Source organism: Sturnus vulgaris, chromosome 4 (genome assembly GCF_052056855.1).
Source record: "Sturnus vulgaris isolate bStuVul1 chromosome 4, bStuVul1.hap1, whole genome shotgun sequence".
In the NCBI taxonomy this organism is placed as follows: Eukaryota; Metazoa; Chordata; class Aves; order Passeriformes; family Sturnidae; genus Sturnus; species Sturnus vulgaris.
In genome coordinates this window covers 49,658,307-49,682,745 of record NC_142246.1, presented here as the reverse complement: position 1 = coordinate 49,682,745, position 24,439 = coordinate 49,658,307, and the positions used below count along the sequence as shown (strand labels likewise).

Sequence of the window (24,439 nt, the reverse complement as noted above, 5' to 3'; positions counted from 1 at the left end):
GTTGTCAGTTAGATTTTAGGTAAAGTGCACCCAAAAGTTGAACTAATTATTTTTGGTGTATCCCTTCTCTCTAGTGAAGTAGAAAGTGCTTCTACTTATTGTTTTCCCCTTGCCTTCTTTTGTCAGAAGTTATTTAATTTCTGGCTAAACACAGTTGAGAAATTTTGGTTGGTGTATAGGGAAGAAGTTTTGTAAGCAACTCAAGGTATATAGAGATTTTACTTTGTCTAACCACCATAAAAACTTACACCACCTCAAGCTGAATGCTTACTTCTTATGTGGGAAACATAAATAGAGAAGTAGAAGCTAAGAATTAAGTAGTTGAGAATTGTAAGAAGATAAAATTTGAACTTACTTCACTTCAAAGGAGTTGGATTGTTTCATTCTTTCCAGATCACATTTTACCAATTGTGTTTTGAGATGGTCAATTTCTTCTTTGTACAGCTCAGCACCTTTATCTAATTTTGCCTGAAAATAAAATATTTAATACAAATCAGGGCTTTTTACTTAGCAATGAAGAGGGTTGTTTACTTTGTATCTTTACTATGATCTGCTAGATTTTGCTGTACAAGACCAGGAGCAGGAAATTACTTTTCACTAAGGTGGCTCACATTACCAACTAGCATTATAGCAGCAGTTGGTATCTTACTCTGGTGTATTACATGCAACCGTATTTTAGCACGTTTTGCTGACTTCTGTGCAGAATAAATCTGGGAATTTTAAAGTAGTGTGCAAATATATCACATTGAGTAAATAGTTCATGCTCTAGTTTAAAGGTTTTAATGTTTAAAGGTTTTAAATGTTTCAGAAATGGGTCACAAACAAGCGACACATTTAGTTTCTAGTATTGTGATATGAGTTCTAAATGTTACCACTGAAGGTTGAACTGGTAGAATGCAAAACTGTGAAATGCTAAACAGGCAAGTGGAGTGTTTTACTCTAGGAATGCCATACAGAACAAATACACTGACTATAGAGAGCTTCATTTCACCTACAACTGTTGTCAAGCATTCTTTGTGTCTTTCATCAGAGGAAGAAGAGAGGAGTGAAGTATTTTGCTCATACCTGAAGACTCTGCTTCTCTGTTAAGGCGGTCCTGAGGCAATTATCCATCTCATTCAGTTTGGCATGCAGTTGGGTGAGCTCACTTGTCTCTGTTCTTATCCGTATCTGTGCTTGTAACTTGCTTATCCTGTCATCTTTCTCTTTGACACTTTCTCCTACTTCATTTATTACGTTCTCTAGCTTCTGAATTTTTACTTCCATAGCCTATTGAGATACATCAGTCAATCAGTTATGAGCAGTTATGTCAAAAGACAGTAACAGCAACAGCACATAGTCATATTCTTAGCAAGAACTAGCACAAACCCAAACCACACAAAAAAATCCAACACTACAGGCTCTATGCAACTCTTCATGCCCAGGTCATTGTTTTGTGTCACCTTTTAATAGTCTAGAACACTCAAGTCTAAGAAAAGAAAAAGTGCTTCAGAGAAGGGTAACTGTGACATGAACAGGAGAGAGTGAGTGAGTTCTCAGTTCCTGTGATTAAATAGAAAATTCTTCTCCAGCTTCATGTCTGACATAGTGAATACCATATACTTACAGGAAGCATCAAGAGTATCACCCTATTAAAGTCAGTACTCCCAAAGCAAATGAAAACATTTAATACTAATTTCTAAACTGAACATCTATTTCTGTACACAAATCAGGCAATTAAAATAATCATGTTACAGGCAAGAGCTCAAAATTCCACTTTGGAAATAAAAGGACTACTAAAACAAAGTATACTCTATTTGTATTGTGGTGGCATAGATTTACAGTTGCCATAAATCCTTATTTTCAGTTTGGAGTACTCTCCCTTAGAAAGCAAGCATCGAAAAAGTTTTCCTTAGAAACAAGTTATTGGTACCTTTTTGTCTTGTTCTGCAGCCTTTAATTTATGATGAAGCCTATAATTTTCTTCTTCTAATGCCAGACTGGCAGAGCCACCAGGGGCCAGTTTTTCTTTTAGAGTGTTTAGATCTTGAAGCAACTCTTGATTTTTCTCTTTTCTCTGTTTTAATTCAACATCAGCATTTTTACTATAATCGGAAGTTCTGGCATCCAGCTCTGAAGAAAGTTCAAGGAGTATCTGAAAATGAGCAGCATCATACAGGATAATTTTAAATATTTTTTTAATCTGCTAGAAATATGGCAAGTGAAGAAACAGGAAGTACCTTAGCCTGTATTATTTTCACATTCTTCTTTCAATGCCCCATTTGAAAATATTTGCTGTCAGAAATGGTATCATTATCACTCAAAAGAACAGTTTCATTTCCAGAAGAGAGGGAGGCAGGAAGAGGCACAAGAGAAGATGATAACGTATTGCAGGTTTACCAGTATATCTGCATTAACTCAAACTCTAATATTAAAGAAACAAAGGAACTATATCGGGAAGACTTCTTGAATGTCAGCCACAGAAAGCCACAATTATTCCCAGATTTTTTTACTAGAATGCATTCACTGACTAAAGGAAATTAAACCTACACATTGGACTATTCTAAAAACCCACATGTTTGACATGTCAGATAAATAAAAACTTCACAATTGTCAGGAAACAACAATGCTTACTAGATTTTTGTTTGTTTGTTAAAAGATTTGATCCACATAATATTAGGGTCAGGGAATTCTTCCAAAAACCTTGCTAAACACTGAGAAATCCCAAAGAAGTCAAGACTGAATACTGACTCCACAGAAGAAACTTTAAAATAGGGCAAACTTAAGATTTAATCAGAAAGATGAAATCTCATGAAATCCTGTTCATGATGCACTAAACTCTAAAAATGCTGTCCAGGTTTTCAAAAGAGGCAAGATGTAAAGCATAAGACAGGAGTGTAACTGTAAATTTAATTGAGTTTTAAAACTGGCTATGGTAGTTTTGATAAAGTTTGGCAAGAAAAGCAACATTTTCCAGAATTCAGACTAATAAAACCCCAAATAAACATCTCCACACCCCTTCCCATTTATTACCTAGAAAGTCTTTTAGAAAGCCAGTCTCCAAGTTCGGATGCATGAGGAGCCTTTAAAAATCTTTTAAGTACTCCTCTGTCTGACAGTTAAAGTATGAGTAAATGCTGATAATAAATGAATGCTCACTGAAGAGCCTTTTTTGTGTTTTGTTTTCAATCACAGGTATTTGCAGAGTGCATACACAAAATACATTTCTGATTCTATAACATTAAATTTTACCTTTACTTTAGGAGTCCAAAATTTAAAGACTTGCAAGAGTCTTTCATTATCTTTCTCGAGTTCTTCTTTCAGTTCCTCTGCATCCCAGTGAGTTCCTGAACAAGCTTCCCAGAACTGTATTGTTTCTTTTCTAGCATTTTCTTCCTGCTGTAACTCTGCTTCTATGCAGACAAGTTCGTGTTCTATTTCTGATACATCTTTGAGAATGCTCTTAAAAAAAAAAAAAGGGGATTAAAATTTATATACTGTTTTGATTATCACATGTCTAAATATACCTTATGTCCTCTCAGTTATCAGTATAGCAGGAAGTCTGTTTTAGCATCTAATTAGCATATAAAAGGAGTTTTGCTAGACTTAAAATTGCACCCTGTTGGGAAAACAAGAAGACAATCTACATTCCTGGGGCAGGTGGAAAGGAGAAAAAAAAGAAGTGCTTATTAGCAAAAGTTTATTCCATTGTTTTAGAACAAATCATCTTGGTATTGGATAGTATGTATTGTAGAGGGCATATAAGTAAATAACATTCCCACTATTTTCTAATCTATTAATCTTATTTTTAGCTGCTTTACAAAGCAAAATCCTCTTTTTATAGAACTAGTAGCATACAAAAATAATTCTATTCCTTCACCCCCCCTTAAGTGAAGTTTTAAGAGATAAACCCAATGCCATTAGATTCCCACCACCACATGACCCCATGCCTTTGGAATGGATCTTTATGTCTATTTTTTTTTCCAGATATTACCTCTGCATCCAAGTGGAAACTCTGCAGCCCTTCACTGCTGTTTAACTGTTGAGATGATACTTCATTCTGCTTCAAATTAATCTTCCTGAGACATTGTATCTGGGACCGTAGGTGATCTTGTTTTCTCTTTTCCTCAAGCAATTCCATTTCATACTTGTGAACAGCAGTGTGATATTCTCTTTTCTTGTTGCAAACAGAACTGAACAGAAGCTGTTACAGAAGCACAGGATGCATCAGTGAGCCTGTTTTAAAATGGTACCCTGCATCCTGCTAAAATACAGTATTTTACAATTCAATCTATTTATTCTCTGAGCCTCTAAATGTCCAGGATAACCAACACATAACTAAGAAAACAAGGTTCATATGTACATTATAGCAATGGCATGTAAGCCTTTTAGCTGAGACAGCACTTTTCCAGTGTGCTATTTTCTGTAGACTCCAAAAAAAAAAGCCAAGAAGTCTAAGAGGCTCTAGACAGCCTTCCACAAATCCAAACTTTGAAAAACAAAGTAAATTGTTCTTTGTTATATTTATTTTCTCTTGGAGTTGTGAAAGGTGCAGATGATCTAGGAGAATAATATCACCAAGCTGATTTAAAACTATTCTTGCAGAGCTTGCTAGTTGGATCTTAAACATCTTTAACCATGAAAGTTAAAAGCCATCTATGGAAAAAACTAAACCTAAAATGGCTGCATTAAGTTATAAAACGAGGCTCTTTGGAATATTAGTTCAACTTCCAAGTGAATGGATAATTATAGACAGGACTGCCTCTCAAGAACCTCGCCCCTCTCTCCAGGCCTGTGCATGTTTCCATGCTCCAAACAAAAAAAAAACCCAGCCCTTAGTATTTCATGGTAAATAAAGAAACAGAAAAAACTTAATCATTTACTGTACTTCCGCATATGTTAACAGGAATTCTTTCCCAATGACCCTTAACCTTTTTGCTGATAATTTTAGTCCAATGGAGAAACTGATTCCAAACTGGGGAAGATATGCAAGGCTGTAAAATCATCAAACTACTTGGGTAGTTTTGCAGAGTAAGCATGCAACTCCAAGCCATCTTGCATGTCTCTTTCTCCCACAGAGAAATACATACTTAAGTCATCTATTATTTGATTTATAGAGTACAGAAAGAAAATTTAATTTTCCAATTAAAATGGATTATTAATGAAATAAATCTGTGTAAAGCAGCTGAACTACAGTTAAAAACTAAGTTTGATTTACATAACTAAGTAGTTCCAGTTTTCTAAGATTGTAAAGCAATCATTATCCACTTATTTTCCCCAATGTATGGATTCTCAAAATTCAAAGCTAGAGTATATAAAATCCTAGCTGTTACCATTGAAAGTTTATTTTAAAAAACCCCAAAATCCAAATCCAAGCAATATGAAGCATCCACATATTCACATTTTAAGTTGGTACCTTCAATTTGGTCAATAACTTCTGGAGACGAGTGCTCATTTCCTCATTTTTAGTTTGAAGTGTTTTGACTTGTTTTCTCTTCTCCAATGTAAGCTGAGGCAGTATCACAGTTAGCAGTGATTTCTGACTATTCAGTTCACTCTTTAACTTAAGAGACACTGTAGAGAGACATTCATATCTCTTCCCCATGGCTGGGAATTTCTCAAGAAGCTCCTAAATGCAAGTGAAACAAATTAATTAATTCACAATAAGGAAAAGTGTGATTAGCTATAAACAGAAACATAAAATATATTACCTGACTCCAGGACTAACCCCTACAGTATGTACTGGTTTTACAAGAGGAAAAGTTACTATGATTAAGACCTCAATTTTGGCTTGCCACAGGGATATGACAAAAACACAAATCCAGGCACAAACCCAGATAACTTCTTAGTTTTCCAGCAAGTAAATTTATAAGCTCAAATTGTTATTAGGGTTTAGGTTGTCTGGCCACATCAAGACTTGTAAATCAGGCATGAAAAATAATTCTTGCCTGTTCACAAGTTTGCCAGCTGGCCTTCCCGTCAGGGTGGAATTCTAGGTTTATCTGCTTCTCCTTTCTTGAAGGAAAGGGCTTAGGAAGTGGATCCTAGCACTCTGCCATGAAAAGGAAGGTGTGAACAAGCAGTGAGCTGGCTCAGTAGTGCTACAGCCTTGAAGACCCAGTAAACTGCAAGTCCAGTATCACGTTTAATTATGTCTATGTTACACATTTTAAAATAAGTATAAAACTCCCTCCATCATTGGTTCTTAGTTGAAAAAATCAAGGTTCACCAGTTTTCTTGACTCTTCACCTCACAGTAAAAACTCTGGAACACTGGGAAGAGGCAAACAAGATCCTATCAATTACAGAAGTCAGAAGGGGTGAATGCTCTTGAAAGGGATCGGCTGATGTTAACTTCCTTCATTATGATTTAACTTGATCAATTGTGCTGGTATTTTGTTTTCCATTGGATTGTGGTTTGTAAAGAAAGTTCTATGTTGTAGTAGAGTTTCAACTCTGCTCTGTGGTTTTAGGGCTCTAAGGGTTTATTTTGTTGAATTGTAGTTTATTTCTTCATTGTAATTTGGTATTTTGGGGCTGCAGGGCTTTGTTGTTGGTTGTAGTTTACTTTTTCATTGTAATCTCATTTCTTGTTGTTTGGGTGCCAGATGTGATGATGCAGAGCGACAAAGAGTCCCCAGGCAGTGCAAAGGAGAGCCCTTTATTGCAAAACCCAGGCCTTTTCAGGCAGTTAGCTGGTTATCAGTTTACATAGTTTTAAGGCACAAGCAGTCCAAGTCAACCAACCACCACACACCATGACGTGGACACAAGGCAGTCACACAGCACGGATCTCACGTCTCTCTACTCCTGTTCCAGCTTAGTCACTGTGCCACAGTTCCCTTCGACACAGCCAAAGTAGCAGGCCTGAGCCATGACTTTACAAGGGCAACAAGGCCCTTATAAAATAAGGTTTTACTTATATGCAACAATACACATTGATAAATCCTGGTTTATTTTGGCTTTTGGTAGGTTACTAGTACTTCTCATATCTGTGTGAAAATATACTCAAGATAGCTAACTAACAAAAGGTCTGAGGAATTGCTAGTTTGAGGACAGAAGCACTTTAATGAAATTAATTTACTTGACAACAATTTAGTATTTGATGGGGAATAATGGAAGGGAGGATTTGGACAAAACCAAAGTGCTTCTGTTTGAGGTTCAACAAGGGGAACTGCCAGGTCACAATGCCCCCCATGCAATGCTACCGGCTGGGTGCTGGTCAACAGGTGGCAGAAAGTGTGCCCCAGCGGCCAAGAAGGTGAATGGCATCCTAGCTTGTGTCAGGAATAGTGTGGCCAGCAGGACTAGGAAATGGATTAGCACTAGCAAGGCCACACCTCAAATTCTGTATTCAGCTCCGAGTTCCTCACTGCAAGAAGGACATTGAGGGGCTGGAGTGAGTCCAGAGAAGGGCAGTGGGGCTGAGGAAGGGTCTGGAGCACAAGTCCTGTGAGGAGCAGCTGAGGGAACTGGGGGTTTTAGCCTGGAGAAGAGGCAGCTCAGAGACCACTGTACTGCTCTACAACTGCCTGACAGGAGGGTGTAGGCAAGAGGAGGTCGGCCTCTTCTCTCCAGTAATATGTGATAAGTTGCACTGGGAGAGGTTTAGACTGGTTATTAGGAAAAAATTCTCTATTGAAAAGGCTGTCAAGTACTGGAACAGACAGCCCAGGGAAGTGGTGGGATCACCATCCCTGGAGCCACTTCACAGATGTGTACATCTGGCACTTAGCGACACGGTTTAGCAGTGATCATGGCAGTGCTGGTTTAAGGGCTGAAATCTATAATCTAAGAGGTCTCTGCCAACCTAAATGATTTTATAATCCTGCATAGCTAGTTATTTTCATTGGGGTGGCTGGACAATAATGAAAGCGAGATGTTCTGTGAGCATGAAATTGAACTTCTCAGTTGACACAAGATGTGCAATCACGGAACAACAGCAGCAAATCAACTGATCCCATGGTATGCAACATCTTAGCAAGATATGCAAACCATTCTATACATAATACACAAAAGGCTTATGCTCCATGATAAGTGTCAGTAAGTTCCTATGTGCATCCTTAAAACAAGCAGAAAAATAAGCTTACCTTAATCTTCAAGGTTTTTTCTTTCAAGCTGTCACCAGCCACCTGCTCTGCAATATCCACTGGCTTTACCTGAATGGACATATTATTCGGGTTCCTATGCTTCAGTTGCTCTAAAGCATCTTCCAGTTTTGCCTTTGTTTCAACACACTAAAAAAAAAAGCACACATATTTAAATTACATTCAAGAAGAGAAGTTATGAGTAACTCAGGTATGCAAATTGCAACTCACCATATTAGAATTTCTTTGCAACTCTGTCTTGAGTTGGTCCTGCTCAGACCTGACATCCTGAAGAAGTTTTTGTAGCTCATCTTCTTCTCGATTAACTGATGAGATGTGCTCTTTAAATTGTAAAGAGTGACTAGTTCTTTCAGCTAATAAATGGTCTTTCTCACATGATACACCATTTAGTGCCTCAGTTAACTGTTGAATCTACAGTGAACAGTGGACAAGAACGCAAGACATAACCTGGCAGTCATGGTCTTTACATGCTCTATGAAGTTGTAAAATCAGTTGTGTAAAATACAAAAGTCACAATTTTAAAATTCACACTTGCAGAAAAAAAAGTTTAAAAATAATTTTGATGTTCTAATAACATAGAAAAAACTTTACAAGGAAGAAGGATATCATGACACCAAAAAAAGAGTACAACAGTCAACTTTGGTCTTCTGTAAAGCAAGTTATATTTCCTCTATCCAAGAGTAGTATTTGTTAAACAGAAGCAATCCTCAATTCTACTCTTTGAACTACAGAGAAAGAACCTGTCAGGTGAAAAGCTCAGGAGTAAACACTTTGAAAAGAATGAATAGGCAAGAACAAAGTCCAAGACTTACAAATATTGACTGGTAATCACAAACTGTGAAAAGCACCAAGGATTTAAAACACATTTAAGTTCATGCTGTCTACACAGGGCCTTTTAAAAAGTTGGAATATATGCTGCAATACTGATCATTATATCAAACATGCATACATATGATAAATTCCCATTCATTTGAAAGCTGGACCAATCCACTGGATTACAAGGCTGAGAGAAGTTGAGGATGTTATAACTAAATATCAGTAAAGAAACTTAGACAAAATCATTCACCCATGTTCACGTTTGTTTACCAACCAAAAAAATGATGCGCTGAGAATTAAAAATTAAAGAGCTTGTACAAATGCTTAGCACATCAATAATAAAATGTCAGAATACAAATACAGTGACTAAAGACCAAAACTCCTCACCTTGCTTGTTAGGCTGTCCTTCAAAATCTCTGACTGCCTCTGAACCTTTAACAAGTGTTCTTCCCTTTCCTTACAAGTCTCTACCTTTTGCTGTAGCTCATCTTTCTCCTTGTTAAGTAAAGTGATTCTCTCCAGGTGCTGACACACTTGCTCATTCATTGCCCTTTCAGTTTGCTCCTTTTCTGCCAGAAGGTTGCCATACTCAGCTGAGACACGAGTCAGGTTTTCAGTGACTTCAGTGAGCTGCCAAGAACAAACCCAAACCAATATTGGTACTTATAATCACCTCTTCAATGGGCAAAAATAATTGGATGCTTTGAAGATGGTTATTGGATCATCATTCATACTGTACATATGGGTTATTGTGAATGGATTGTTTTAAGGAGACATCCCCAATGGATTCCTGCTATACTAAGACAAAAAGATATAACAATTTTGTTTAAAAGCCAATCAGATGTCAGTGCTTCTGTCTTGGTGGCAGGCAAAAGTAAATGTGGAAAAACATGCAAGACGTTCCAAAGCCATAAAAATGCCTCAACTGCTGTATCCATAGTAGACAGGAGACATTACTAGATGCTAAAATAAAGCCTACAATCCACACTGGCTTCAGACATGAAAGCAAAACGTAGAGAAGGAATTTTTTACAGATTTTATGTAACAAATTTATAATAGTGAAATAAATTAAAGAATGAGCTAAGCTGTGCTAAAATTGTTCAAGGAGCTTCAGAATTACATAGCTGATTTCCATTATTGGACTGTAAAAAATGTTAGGAGTGGGCAAATGCACAGAGGTCAAAGTGCATTGTTGATTCCAAACAATAATTCAGTCATTCAACACCAAGACATTTTTAATTATAAAAAATGGGTCTGTTTATTACATCTACTGGAGCCCTACAGACTGAAGATTGCAGTCGACACGAGCTGCCAAACCCAACAGAACTTCTGTTTTTCCTGTCAAAACTGCTTCTGACCTTCTGCTGCAGTTCATCCGTTTTTTCTTTCAATGCCTCTTGCACCTTTGAGAGCTGATTTTCTTTCTCTGAAATACTTCCTTTCAGCTCCACAATCGTCTCCTGATGTTGTCCAAGAGATTCACGGGTACATCTCAACTCCTCCTGCAGCTCCGAGTTCTTTGGACACAATTAAAGTACATTTAACACCTGAACAACACTTCCAAATTCTAAGACAGAAATCTACTAAATCTCTTCTCCTACAGGAAGAGGACTACTTTTATTACCTTGCTAATTGTCTCCTGTAGAGTTTCTTTCAGCTGGTCTCTCTCATTCTGGAGATTTTCCAGTTGCATTTTAACATCATCAGCATCATCATAACTTCTTCTTGTCTGGGTACTGACTTCCTGGGAGTCATGTGGTTTTGGAATAACATCTGTTCTTTCCATTTTTTCAGATTCCCCTTGATATTCACTGGCCCTTGCTTCCTCCATTTCTTGCAATTTCCTTTGTGCCTGGCTCAGCTCTTCTCTCAGAAGGAATAACTCTTGCTCCATAGATTGCCCTTGAATCTGTGGTATCTGTTTTGTAAGAGATTCAAGTAAACACATTCAGGAAGTAGCTTTAGGAAAAACTCATCTGACACCTTTGACAGGTTGATTATGTACAACAATCAGAGGCACTGTTATAAAAACACACACAGAGAAGTGTAATCAGCCCCTCCAATTTCAGGAAGTGTTGGTTGCGATGTGCCTTTTTGTGCCATGAAAGAAGGTAGTTCTACCTATGTTTTAAAATAGCTGAACCACCCTTTTTAGGTGAGCAGTTTTTAGCTTTGTCTACTTAATTATAAAACATTCCTATATAGATCAGTACAGATCATTACTATGCTGTATCATGTTAATATTCTGTTTATAGTCATTCTCCTAATAGACTTCCATATATATATATATATATATATATATATATATATATATGCATATACACAATATGGGTGGCCTGTATCTCAAGTAAACCATAATAAACTTGGAATTTAATGAGGTGCAGTCAAGTACCCACGACCCTTTTCTGAAGCACGTTTTGAAATTATTTCACTCAAGTCCAAGTTTAAATAAGCAAGCTCCCCATATCAGTTTTAATTACATAATTACCAAAGTTCCTTCCCCAATCTCTTCTTTTTTCAAAAGTAGACTGTCCAGCTTCTCCTGCAATGAACGGTTCTCTTGTGTAAGGAAAAGGACTTGTTCCTTTTGCACCTGCAGCTGATCACTTTCCTTACAGCTATTAGTTTCTGATTTCTCCTCAGCAAGCTGATCTCTCTCTGATGTGATCATTTTAATTTCTTCGGTCATTTCTGAGATCTATTAAAAAATAAGCAGAGACAGTATCTTCATCAATTCAGAACAACACCAAATGCCAAGTTTTGTTTGATTCACTCTCCTACAGTGTTTTAACATCAAAATAATATAACCAAAAGAGCAAATCTTCCAAAACAAACCTCTTATTCACAATGTGTCAAAAGCACCAAGGATTTAAAACACATTTAAGTTCATGCTGTCTACACAGGGCCTTTTAAAAAGTTGGAATATATGCTGCAATACTGATCATTATATCAAACATGCATACATATGATAAATTCCCATTCATTTGAAAGCTGGACCAATCCACTGGATTACAAGGCTGAGAGAAGTTGAGGATGTTATAACTAAATATCAGTAAAGAAACTTAGACAAAATCATTCACCCATGTTCACGTTTGTTTACCAACCAAAAAAATGATGCGCTGAGAATTAAAAATTAAAGAGCTTGTACAAATGCTTAGCACATCAATAATAAAATGTCAGAATACAAATACAGTGACTAAAGACCAAAACTCCTCACCTTGCTTGTTAGGCTGTCCTTCAAAATCTCTGACTGCCTCTGAACCTTTAACAAGTGTTCTTCCCTTTCCTTACAAGTCTCTACCTTTTGCTGTAGCTCATCTTTCTCCTTGTTAAGTAAAGTGATTCTCTCCAGGTGCTGACACACTTGCTCATTCATTGCCCTTTCAGTTTGCTCCTTTTCTGCCAGAAGGTTGCCATACTCAGCTGAGACACGAGTCAGGTTTTCAGTGACTTCAGTGAGCTGCCAAGAACAAACCCAAACCAATATTGGTACTTATAATCACCTCTTCAATGGGCAAAAATAATTGGATGCTTTGAAGATGGTTATTGGATCATCATTCATACTGTACATATGGGTTATTGTGAATGGATTGTTTTAAGGAGACATCCCCAATGGATTCCTGCTATACTAAGACAAAAAGATATAACAATTTTGTTTAAAAGCCAATCAGATGTCAGTGCTTCTGTCTTGGTGGCAGGCAAAAGTAAATGTGGAAAAACATGCAAGACGTTCCAAAGCCATAAAAATGCCTCAACTGCTGTATCCATAGTAGACAGGAGACATTACTAGATGCTAAAATAAAGCCTACAATCCACACTGGCTTCAGACATGAAAGCAAAACGTAGAGAAGGAATTTTTTACAGATTTTATGTAACAAATTTATAATAGTGAAATAAATTAAAGAATGAGCTAAGCTGTGCTAAAATTGTTCAAGGAGCTTCAGAATTACATAGCTGATTTCCATTATTGGACTGTAAAAAATGTTAGGAGTGGGCAAATGCACAGAGGTCAAAGTGCATTGTTGATTCCAAACAATAATTCAGTCATTCAACACCAAGACATTTTTAATTATAAAAAATGGGTCTGTTTATTACATCTACTGGAGCCCTACAGACTGAAGATTGCAGTCGACACGAGCTGCCAAACCCAACAGAACTTCTGTTTTTCCTGTCAAAACTGCTTCTGACCTTCTGCTGCAGTTCATCCGTTTTTTCTTTCAATGCCTCTTGCACCTTTGAGAGCTGATTTTCTTTCTCTGAAATACTTCCTTTCAGCTCCACAATCGTCTCCTGATGTTGTCCAAGAGATTCACGGGTACATCTCAACTCCTCCTGCAGCTCCGAGTTCTTTGGACACAATTAAAGTACATTTAACACCTGAACAACACTTCCAAATTCTAAGACAGAAATCTACTAAATCTCTTCTCCTACAGGAAGAGGACTACTTTTATTACCTTGCTAATTGTCTCCTGTAGAGTTTCTTTCAGCTGGTCTCTCTCATTCTGGAGATTTTCCAGTTGCATTTTAACATCATCAGCATCATCATAACTTCTTCTTGTCTGGGTACTGACTTCCTGGGAGTCATGTGGTTTTGGAATAACATCTGTTCTTTCCATTTTTTCAGATTCCCCTTGATATTCACTGGCCCTTGCTTCCTCCATTTCTTGCAATTTCCTTTGTGCCTGGCTCAGCTCTTCTCTCAGAAGGAATAACTCTTGCTCCATAGATTGCCCTTGAATCTGTGGTATCTGTTTTGTAAGAGATTCAAGTAAACACATTCAGGAAGTAGCTTTAGGAAAAACTCATCTGACACCTTTGACAGGTTGATTATGTACAACAATCAGAGGCACTGTTATAAAAACACACACAGAGAAGTGTAATCAGCCCCTCCAATTTCAGGAAGTGTTGGTTGCGATGTGCCTTTTTGTGCCATGAAAGAAGGTAGTTCTACCTATGTTTTAAAATAGCTGAACCACCCTTTTTAGGTGAGCAGTTTTTAGCTTTGTCTACTTAATTATAAAACATTCCTATATAGATCAGTACAGATCATTACTATGCTGTATCATGTTAATATTCTGTTTATAGTCATTCTCCTAATAGACTTCCATATATATATATATATATATATATATATGCATATACACAATATGGGTGGCCTGTATCTCAAGTAAACCATAATAAACTTGGAATTTAATGAGGTGCAGTCAAGTACCCACGACCCTTTTCTGAAGCACGTTTTGAAATTATTTCACTCAAGTCCAAGTTTAAATAAGCAAGCTCCCCATATCAGTTTTAATTACATAATTACCAAAGTTCCTTCCCCAATCTCTTCTTTTTTCAAAAGTAGACTGTCCAGCTTCTCCTGCAATGAACGGTTCTCTTGTGTAAGGAAAAGGACTTGTTCCTTTTGCACCTGCAGCTGATCACTTTCCTTACAGCTATTAGTTTCTGATTTCTCCTCAGCAAGCTGATCTCTCTCTGATGTGATCATTTTAATTTCTTCGGTCATTTCTGAGATCTATTAAAAAATAAGCAGAGACAGCATTTTAAAATTAAAATACTAAATTTAATTTAAAATTAAATGCTAAATTTTGTTTGACTCACTGTCCTACAGTATTTATAACAGCCTTCTGCGGTATCTGATCTGGGATTACCTTTTGGCAGGGTTTCTGAGCTGCCATTGACAATCATGTAGTACATTTCTCATTGGGACTGTTATAAATCATGAACTTATTTATATTTTAAATATATATCAGCCTCATTTCTACACTTAAGTAACCCTCATCTTGTCTTCCAATTCCCATCCAATGCCACCACTCAAATCCACAACTATGGTGCACACAAATTAAGCAAAGGTTTCTTAGACTGTACATTTCACCCTGAAGCTCTACAGAAACAGCAGCAGCTGGTAAAGACTTGAATTAGGCAATACTGTTTTCTCGCTCTGTTGCTACTAAGAGCCTAGAAAGTTTTTAAGGACACCAGAAGAGACTACAACCAGATTAACTGGGCTTGTTTTAATTATTGCACGAAGTTTTACCCGTATTTGGAGTTCTTTAATGGTTTTCCCTAGTGCCTCTTCAACACTCAGAATCTGAGATTCTTTTTCAGAAATACTTTCTTTCAACTTCTTGACAGTGCTCTGGGATTCCTTCAGAGAATTCTGTGTATTTCTCAGATCTTCATGCGCCAAGATGTTCTTTAAATACAAGAAAGAAAAACCACAAAGAAAATGCATATATTTTGTAATATTAGTAAGCATTCCTTGATTAAAAACAACCACACAAACTCCCACTCCTATATTCTCCTAAATAAACTATATTAAAATTTCTCCTAACATGTATGATCTGTTTCTAAAAATGCAAAATTCCTACCATTGAGACAGTGTCCTTTATATCCTCTCTGAGTTGCTCTGTCTCAGCTTGGAGAGACTCCCCTTTTTGCTTCAGGTCATCTCTTTCCTGAGTTAGAGTTTTTATTTCCTCCCGACATTCTGTAAGCTGCTGCAAGACTGCCTGGATCTCCAAATCTTCAGCCTCCCATCTCACTTCACTAATCCTTTCTTCCTCTTTCAATTGTTCCATTTCGTTTAACTTCCGCTGAGTTCGAATAAGATTTTCTCTTAGCTCAAGAAGTTGTTTTTGCTCTGCTGTTTTTTCTTCCAGTTCTTTCATTTTGCTAGAGAGCTTTAGGTTGCAAAGGAAAAGGCCAGACACTTTCATTGTAATGCAGAACTCCATTATACGTAGGTGTTCCTTTATGAGCTTAGAAAGGATGAAAGATGCTAGCTAGCAAGTTCATAATTTCTCTTTAAGTCATTGCTTATACTCTTGCCCACAATAACTAACTATTTGATTATGGAATCTTCCTGTGATGGCTCCTTAGCAGCAAAAATTTTACTAAAACATAGCACTAAAATATACACATGAAATCGTATACCATAGCTTAGGAATTATCAAAACCATAGCTGAAATATGACAGCCAGAGCAGTTCCCAAAGCTTGGTCAAAAATATGTACGTTTAACTTCCTTTTCTTTTACAATTTTTGTATTTATTTTTCCATTCTAATGGCCTATTTCCGTGGTGATTCTCTCTGGCCTGAACAAAGTCATGTTCTAAAAGATCTCCAGTTCCCAATGAGGAAATTTTGTTTTTATGATTTTATATAGAGTAGGTGAGTTAGAAAAAAAAACCGTATATAATAAAGATAATACATAAGAATAGGAAAACAAGAATTAAAAGGTCGATTACAGAAGAATCTGGAGCAACATATATTTCTTTGCCCACCTAAGAGGCCTCTGAGCTGACAAATCCTTCAATATACTCCTGGCACAGAATAAGTAGTACCCACTAATGCCAGAGGAAGTCAGTGATAATTATCATTTATACCTTTAGGAGTATTTCTCCAAAAACTATTTTTCTAGCACTATGAATTAATTCCTCAAATCTCATATATAAGAAGGAGCAAGCTGACACTGACCTCTAATTTCACTTCATCCAAAATTGTTTTAGACTCTTGAGCTTCTTTAGAGAGGCATTCTATTTGGAGCTTCATTTGTTCATTGGTTTCTGATGCAGCCATGTATTTTTGTTCTATTTCTTCATGGAGCTGTTTAAGTGCTACATATTCCTCATCAGACTTCACATATTTCAATTGTGCATCTGTGAGATTGTCCTTTGATTTTTCAATTTCTTCAGACATATGTTTAAGTCTCATTTCATTATCAGCTACGTCAGAAAGCAGCTTTTCATTTTCCAGTTTTAATAAGCGTAACTCCTCACATTTTTCAAGAATCTACCAACAGAAAAACAATATTAATATATAGTGCTTTCTAAATCAGTATTTGTCAGAACCACGTAACAAAAAACAGGTACATGTGAAGATATAGGAAATAAAGTACAGACAAACATACAGCACAATACATTGGGTTTTGCTCTGTTGGGAGGGAACTGTCTAGCAAAGAATCTTTAAAAGATAAGGAAGACAGTCAAGTCCCTTCCTAAGTCCTGAAATCTCTCTTCTAGCTCTTTAGATATTGTTCAGTACGTCCTATTTCCTATATTTGGGCTAAGACTGGACTCTTAAACTGGATATCTACATGTATCAATACTTTCTTCATTATACTGATGCCTTGGACTGGCTACCTAGAACAGAGGCTAGACAGAGTTAAAGAATAAAGTGAGTATTTATTAAAGGCCTTCAAAGCATACACCTTGGGCAGTGCAAAAGCCTGGCAGAGGCTACACCCAAGATGGACAATAGTCACAAGTTCAGTCTATTTCAATATCAGAGGTTAATTGTCCAATTATAGCTTCAGGTAATGAAGTCACATTCCCTTGGTTTGCTTCTCTCCCCTCCCCAATTCACTGTTGTTTATACTTTCCAGGGCCTGAGGCAAATGGTGTGACCTTGGTTCCCAGGCCCAGAAGGATTGTTTAGCTCGACCAAAATGTGAAGAAAGCTAACCAGCATTTTATACAGAGTTCAGAGTTATACATTAACGCAGTACAGAAGCTTAAAAATATAAAAGCTAAAAACTTAAGGTATCAATGCAGAGATGAAGTTGTTAACATCTAATTACATTTTGCTGATTAGTGGAAGTAGACCCTTGGAGGATTTGGAACTTTTTGCAAAGCATTAATGAGTTCATAGATTACTTGCCCTGAATAATTTTCACTGCACATACTCAGTAGCAAGTGGTTATTAGAACAAAGAAAGCTAGAAAGTGTTTGCAAACAAATCCTTTAAAAATTCACAGCATACTTAGTCTACCTTACCTGCCAGGAAATAAAAAAAAAAGTTTCCTAACAAGCTTTCCACAATTTGCAAGGTAAATCTCACTTCTCAAGCAGAAATTATTCTAAAACATCTTAAAAAAAAAATCTTGATATTTTCTCTTTGCTCAGACAAAAAAAAAAAAAATCAGTTTTAGAATAGTGTCCAGGATCAAACACCATTATATCGATACATTCAGTTGTCAGCGGTGACCATAGCAAATTGACATGCAAATGTTGGACTAGAAAATCATGATTAATTATAGTAGTCAGTGACGAAACATATTAAAACTAAACATAAACTTACTCCTAGGTACAAATATTTAATATCTGAGAAGCAATAATTTAACAAACTTAACTGTAAAATCTCAGGTTGACTCACAACAATCTTTGGCTTTAAAACTTCATGTCCAATAGGCCTCCATTAGTACATTACCAGTGAAGTACAATACAAAACCAAGAAAAAAGGTTAGATTTTTTTTTACCTCTTTCTTTTGCATCTCAACAGTATTTGGTAGAGATTGAAATTCTGATAACTCATTTACTTGTTTTTGTAGAAGCGCATTCTCTTTCAAAGCATTTTCTAGTTTTCCTTTTAAGTCAGCTGCCATTTTTTCCAGTTCCACATGAGAAAGCAAATCTAGAAAATTAAGTTTAGACTAATAAGTGGGTGCAAGAGAAAAAAAAATGTTTTAAATTAAGCAGAAGATTTATAATGCAATCTGGATGTCATACTGTTGCAATTCCAGAAAACTATATTTTACTGTTGCCAACAATTAAAAGACTAAGCTCCTGGTTCGAATTCTGTCAGAACTACTTAGGTTGATATCCAGTTTATTTTAGATTCTCTCCAACAATCTTCATTAACTTGACTGTACAAAATGCAAAATATTCTGTAAGCTGCAGTTTTCCAGAATGTTCAAGCAAGTGCTCAAGTAGTTACTCTATACCAGCACTACCTGATACTCTGGTTGCTTTATACTGACAGTCTCCATGTATTAAGGAAGATGAGCCAAAGCCTTGCCTATCCTCCCACCACTACAGGGAACAGGGAGGAGAGAGGGAGCAGGGAAAAGGCAGCACCTGGAACAGTACCTTTTGGAACTTTACCCTCCATCAGTGAAGTTAGTCTTGTGTTTTCTTGAAATAAAGATTGCAGCTCTCTCTGCAAGTCAGCTTGCATTTTTCTGTAACTGGCTTTTCCCGCTTCTATTTGGCTTTGATATAATTGAACATCCTTTTGCATTTGGCTGTGGTTGTTTAAGATGTCGTTCTTCAGGAAAACAATACAACATGCAAGTCACACACAGAATAAAAGTCTATGTACTTAACATTTAAATAATGCATCTGGTACATTTTCTGTTATCAGTCTGACCAGCTTTGACCTTGATAAATATGGCAGAATAATGCACAACTTAACAAATGCATTCCTGTCAGAGTCCTCTAACAAAACATGCCTTAGAGGTCAAGGCCATAACTGCTGCTACTATTTTGTCTTTACTCTTTCAAAGCTCAAAGTAAGCTCCATCCCACTTCTGAATCCGCATCTCTTATTCTCTTTTGTTTTCTGGTAAAATTAAGTCTGAAGTAGTATGTCTTAATAATACCCTTAAGACTGCTGCTTTGCTCACTCTCTCTCCTGGTAAATCTAAAACTAATCACCCATTCCTATGGAAAAAGCCTTTACTTTCTTTTTATAATAGAAGAATTACTTAGAGTATTTGGAGAAAGCTAATGATGAGTGCTCCACCACACTGATGGTCTTCTTCACAAGTCTGGAAACAGACAGGCCCTTAACAGCATTTGGTACAGCTATAAATGCAGTTCAACAAGTACTTGCCATCTTCTCCTTCAACTCCAAATTTTCACTTCTGAGAAAAGCAGATTCCTTTTTGGCATCCAAAGCTATGGCTTCACTGTCTAAGAGGGATTTATTCAGCTGCTGAATTTCTTCAATTAGTTTATCAGAATCTCCCTGAAAAAGATAACACTCAAAGAAGCACAAACCTATAGAGCCATAATAAAGGAAATGTGTTCAAAATGTAAATACAGGCTTAGAAAACGTAGTAACTTTACTTTAAGAGGAAGAGTAGCAGGTTGTTTGAGAGATGGGATAAACAGCAGCATTTCTCATAGCTCGACTTCCCCAGAGTACTGCTGTATGATACGTAGTAATTAACATTTTAAGCTTCATAAAACAAAATCTCCCAAGATCTGTATGTAAGGAAGCAGATGTTCATCATACCAAGGCTATACCTAAATTTAATCCAACGCAGAAAAAACAAAGTAATCTCTCAACCCAGTGGAAAACTCAAGTTTACCATTGAAAAAGATGTCTCCTTTTTCCCCACTCCTGCTTTTTGTAATTCTTCCACACGATTCTGCAATATTTTTATTTTGTTCTCTTTCTCTTTCAGTTGTTCCAGTTTGGAATTTATTTCTGCCTAAGAGTTGGAGAAAAAAAAAAGGAGGAAAGAAGATTCTAGTGCTCAGTTTGGCTTTTCAGGTCAGAATTTATCAAAACCTACACAGAAAGCATTTATGGTTTTTAGACATATCCTCCTCATAGCTCGTAAGATTAACCCAAGCACAACGATGTCTATCTTGTCCTCAGCAGATATGGTATTTCAAGCTAAACAAACCAAGCACATTCATACAAGTCTTACTACCTGTAAATTCATGGAGAGGCTCACCTCAAGTTCCTCATTGTACACTTCAGCATTTGAAACTAGATTCTTTAAGTTGGCAATTTCATGCATTAGTTGAATCTGTGGAGCAAATTAAAGCAAAATTGCAGAGGATGTTAGAAAGCACCCACACCAGTAGCTTTAGTTGCCAACACCATGAAAACAAGTCAGGTCTATCTTGTGTTTTCTTTTTTATTAGTATATACTCACACATTTACTTAAACAGCTACAAAGCAAGATGCTACATATTCTTTCAAAATGGATACGTGAGATGCAAAGCTCTATTTTAGCTTCCCAGTAATTAGAAAGAATTCAAGTGCAATTTAATCTGCAATAGTTCGACAAGCAAGAGCAACATGATCAAAGCAATTAATGCAGAAATTGTAGAGCTACGACACTTCAAATTGTAGTCATATTAAGCAGCTTTTTATGACACATGCAGATATTTATGGTTTAATCTAGTCACTAACAGGAATGAGAAGCCAAAATGGAAGTAAAACGCCACGAACACATTCAGTGGCATTCTCTGAAAGAATTCACAAGTAGAAGATCAGATAGGAGCTTTTTCAATTTCTTTCATTTGGTCTTTTTTAGAAAAGTTTCACGATAAGCACTCATCTACAAGTACTTTTGTATAGTCACAAGCAAATGAAAGAAAATGCAATCTGCAAATTTAAGATCAGCTTTAAGCTTTGAAAAAGCACTCTCCTGTGAGCATTCCTATGCAGTTTACCTGTATAAAGTGATATATTTCATCTAACGTATTTGGTGAAGTATGTGACCTTTCAGTATTGCTATAATTAGTCTACTACATAGGTATCAATAAATGCTTACATTTTATGGACTGCCTTAAGATATGTGAAAATAAATAACTCAAAAAACAATTCTTGCAATGGAACCTACTTTAGACATTATATCTGTTATTAGATACTCAAAAACTTTGCAGAGAACAGTGTAACTTAGGATTTGTTAAATATTAGGTAAGGAAGATAGCATATTCAGTCTAGCATAGAAAGGGTCTTCTAAAAAGAATCTGAAATACAAGCTAAATGGTAATATTTTATGGAGCCATTTTCTTTAAGATCCATAAATCATTGTAGAGAACGCAATGCAAATAAGTAGTGACACTGTTAAATTGCACCCTGAAATAGAAATGCAAGAGGATGTAACAAACTTCAACATTAGTGTCATGAACAGAAGATATTACACAGACTAATGTGCACAAGTAATGTCCAGCAAAGGTATTGGGAAAGAAATGCAATAATACATCCATGTCAATACCTCAAGTTACTGTGTTTTGGTTTTTTTTTTTTGCCATAACTTATTTCACAGTCCAGACTTTAGGCAGGTAGAACTTAATACAAGTAGTAAGTATTTTAGACTACAGAATCAGAGCATAAACATTTGGACAAACAAGGAACATCTCCAGTAACTACACAAAGAGGTGAAGAGAACTGAAAGTCATAATTTCCTATATTCTAAATTATCCAGTAGATAACTTCACATTTTTTGTGACTTCCTGGCACAAAATACAATGGTTTGACTTTACTATTACTAGTCTTACTATTATTTAAAAATAATTTCATGACTAAGTTAGATAATACGTTAAAAGTTAATGCTCATGTAGATTACCAAAATGAGCATTAACTATTTGTCTTCGAATGTAAGACGTTTCACACAAGAAAACAGAAAATACGGTTTAGCAAACTTTAACTTCAAAACAGTTCTAAAATGTATTTAAGCAGCAAAACAACTGCCTCACAGAAGTCTAGAATGAAATTCAGATCACATTTCTATAAAAATAACACATAGATACATATATACACATTAATACATGTTTCGCCAGGCTTCAGTATGCAACTCTCCGAAAATTTGTCTGAGTTCTACACTCCAAGTAAATCCAGTTTAAATCCTGGGTTCATTCATTCTGTTGCTGAATACAGCTTACAACACCATCTATTTCTGAATCAACATCCAAGGCTTTGTACACTGAATAAACTCTAGAAAGCATTCGAGCATAGAGAATTCATATCTCTCTACTTAAATGCACCTTACCTCATGATCTTTTTGTGTTTGCTTTTCCAGTGCTTCAAATTCATCTATTTCTGTTTTTTCCTTCAGTTTCTCTTTCATTTCATTTATTTCTGATTTCAGCTGCTCATTTTCCAGAACTAGGTTATTGAAGTTAGCTTGCAGGACGTTGACCTCATTTACAGCGATATCCTGAAGAAGCAGCACAAGAAATTTTAGAAGCTGTTGCTGCAATGTCAGCCTTATTTCTAGAAAATTCAGAACAGACCTACCTTTTCTAGAGCTAATGCTTCACAGAGTTGCACAGATTCTTCAAAGTCTTTCTGAGTCTAGAAAAAGAAACACTCTCAGTTAGCAGATCTACGAGATCAAGCAAGTTGAGTATTCTATTACTTGTTGCTTGTCTTTTCACACCTAGTCCTGTTTAAAGACCAAAGCTGACTGGATCATTTGCCACAAACCTATAGAAGCACCACACCTTCACAGAGATGTCCAAGAGACTTTCTAACCAGTTTCAGTAATTCTGCAGACACAGAATACTGGTGTTCTACAGAAGAGTAAGGCTGATCTTACTGAGAAGCATGTTATGCATATGTACAGTTAGAGAAAGTGAAAACAGATTATGACGTTACCCAATTCATGTTAGGACCAGCAATCCATTCTGCTTCTGAAATTTGATCAGGAGCCAGCAGGCAAGTGCTTTCATACTCAGAATTCTCTAAGGTAGCTGAAAAGAAAGGTATATTAACAAAAACACCAGTAGATTTTAAACTAAACATCAAGAATTTTCTCTTAAAATAATTTTACCATGTTGGAAACAATCATTTAGTGGCAAAAAGACAGCACACTGAGTCAGAGTTCTGACTCTCATGGTGTTCTGTTATGAAAGGGAACACCACTGAAGTCCAGTCCCTATACCTATGTTGACTATCTTATCACAAGTTAATGAAGTAAAAAAAACCCACCAAATCCAGAATATCGACTTAACTACAGACTAGGAAAAGTTTGAGTATCAAGGAAAGAGCCACTCAACAGCAACCTGCAAGATCTAAGGAAAAAAAGCACCCAGCCCCCATACAGGAAAAAACAGTCCAGAACAAACCACATACAAGCAAATACATTTGACAGGAGAAGTAATAAGGATGTAAGATACAATTCAGTAACAATACTGCTAACTTTTCCTCTTGTCTTCAGCTCAATTGCCTTAGAAAATTTCTTTTTCAATTTTCAGTTCACTCCTCTTATGAATCCTTGAATTTCTCTGTCTCAATCTGATACTTGAGTAATGACCTCCTATTCTTGTTGAGGATTTGCGGATTTTACACACACACCTCTCCATTTTTGGGAAGAGAACATGGGTTGAAATGGATAGTCTGTGTTAAAGAACACTTTTCCAAAAAACTAGGTGGTGTGGGTAGGCTGCATGGCAAATGTTCGTAGACCCTGCCATTTGCGTGACAGTCCTCTCCTTTGGTTTTAAGAATTAAAAGCTCAATATCCAGAGAAGTTGGGGTAGTAGAAGTGTACACACTTTTCATTAAAGTGTGTACAAGAGCAGTCGTACTCTTGTTAATCTGTTTTATAATTTGTGCTATCAAAGGATCAACTTATTCCCTTTGGGAAATGTAATGCAATGCTTGCAAAGATATTTATTGGGAATTTCACAGAAAATGAAACAGACCTTAGAATGATCTGGGTTGGAAAGGGCCTCAAAGACCATCTGGTTACTTACAATCCTCCACATCTGGTACTGCTGGAAGAGACAACTTCATTTTTTTTGTTTCAGTTGGCATTGCATTTTCAAAGTCTTCAAAAAAGCTCACATTTGCCTGGTTTATTTTACCTGGAGCCCAAGTAACTCTTCTTCTTCTCTTGGCCTTTAAAAGAGTATTTAGGGAAAAAGTGATAAAACCAAACCATTAGGTAGAGAGTAAATGTTGTCTCAGGCTAGTTCTGTATCAGTACCTGTATCAGCAGTTAACTAGTATTTTGCAGTTTCCTCAAAATTTAGTTGGAAAGGAAAAAAATCCCTGCAGTCTGTTCA

The 24,439-nt window shown here is 36.4% G+C and overlaps 1 protein-coding gene across 1 annotated transcript in view; it reads right to left on the bottom strand.

Annotated features, from left to right (window-relative positions):
* The window catches only part of CENPE (centromere protein E), a 36,450-nt gene that overhangs the window by 3,338 nt on the left and 8,673 nt on the right, over positions 1–24,439 (bottom strand). The window contains exons 13-40 of the mRNA XM_088164424.1: positions 24,128–24,272; positions 23,028–23,122; positions 22,668–22,724; positions 22,420–22,587; positions 20,371–20,445; positions 19,999–20,121; positions 19,518–19,652; positions 18,773–18,950; positions 18,163–18,317; positions 16,383–16,697; positions 15,277–15,588; positions 14,943–15,101; positions 14,211–14,420; positions 13,357–13,650; positions 13,091–13,249; positions 12,120–12,362; positions 11,391–11,600; positions 10,527–10,820; positions 10,261–10,419; positions 9,290–9,532; positions 8,297–8,497; positions 8,069–8,215; positions 5,396–5,608; positions 3,974–4,183; positions 3,232–3,441; positions 1,913–2,134; positions 1,066–1,269; positions 356–468 (exon numbers count right to left, since the gene is read on the bottom strand). Coding sequence (XP_088020550.1) covers positions 356–468; positions 1,066–1,269; positions 1,913–2,134; positions 3,232–3,441; positions 3,974–4,183; positions 5,396–5,608; positions 8,069–8,215; positions 8,297–8,497; positions 9,290–9,532; positions 10,261–10,419; positions 10,527–10,820; positions 11,391–11,600; positions 12,120–12,362; positions 13,091–13,249; positions 13,357–13,650; positions 14,211–14,420; positions 14,943–15,101; positions 15,277–15,588; positions 16,383–16,697; positions 18,163–18,317; positions 18,773–18,950; positions 19,518–19,652; positions 19,999–20,121; positions 20,371–20,445; positions 22,420–22,587; positions 22,668–22,724; positions 23,028–23,122; positions 24,128–24,272 — 5,249 coding nt within the window. The remainder of the gene's footprint in view (positions 1–355; positions 469–1,065; positions 1,270–1,912; positions 2,135–3,231; positions 3,442–3,973; positions 4,184–5,395; positions 5,609–8,068; positions 8,216–8,296; positions 8,498–9,289; positions 9,533–10,260; positions 10,420–10,526; positions 10,821–11,390; positions 11,601–12,119; positions 12,363–13,090; positions 13,250–13,356; positions 13,651–14,210; positions 14,421–14,942; positions 15,102–15,276; positions 15,589–16,382; positions 16,698–18,162; positions 18,318–18,772; positions 18,951–19,517; positions 19,653–19,998; positions 20,122–20,370; positions 20,446–22,419; positions 22,588–22,667; positions 22,725–23,027; positions 23,123–24,127; positions 24,273–24,439) is intronic.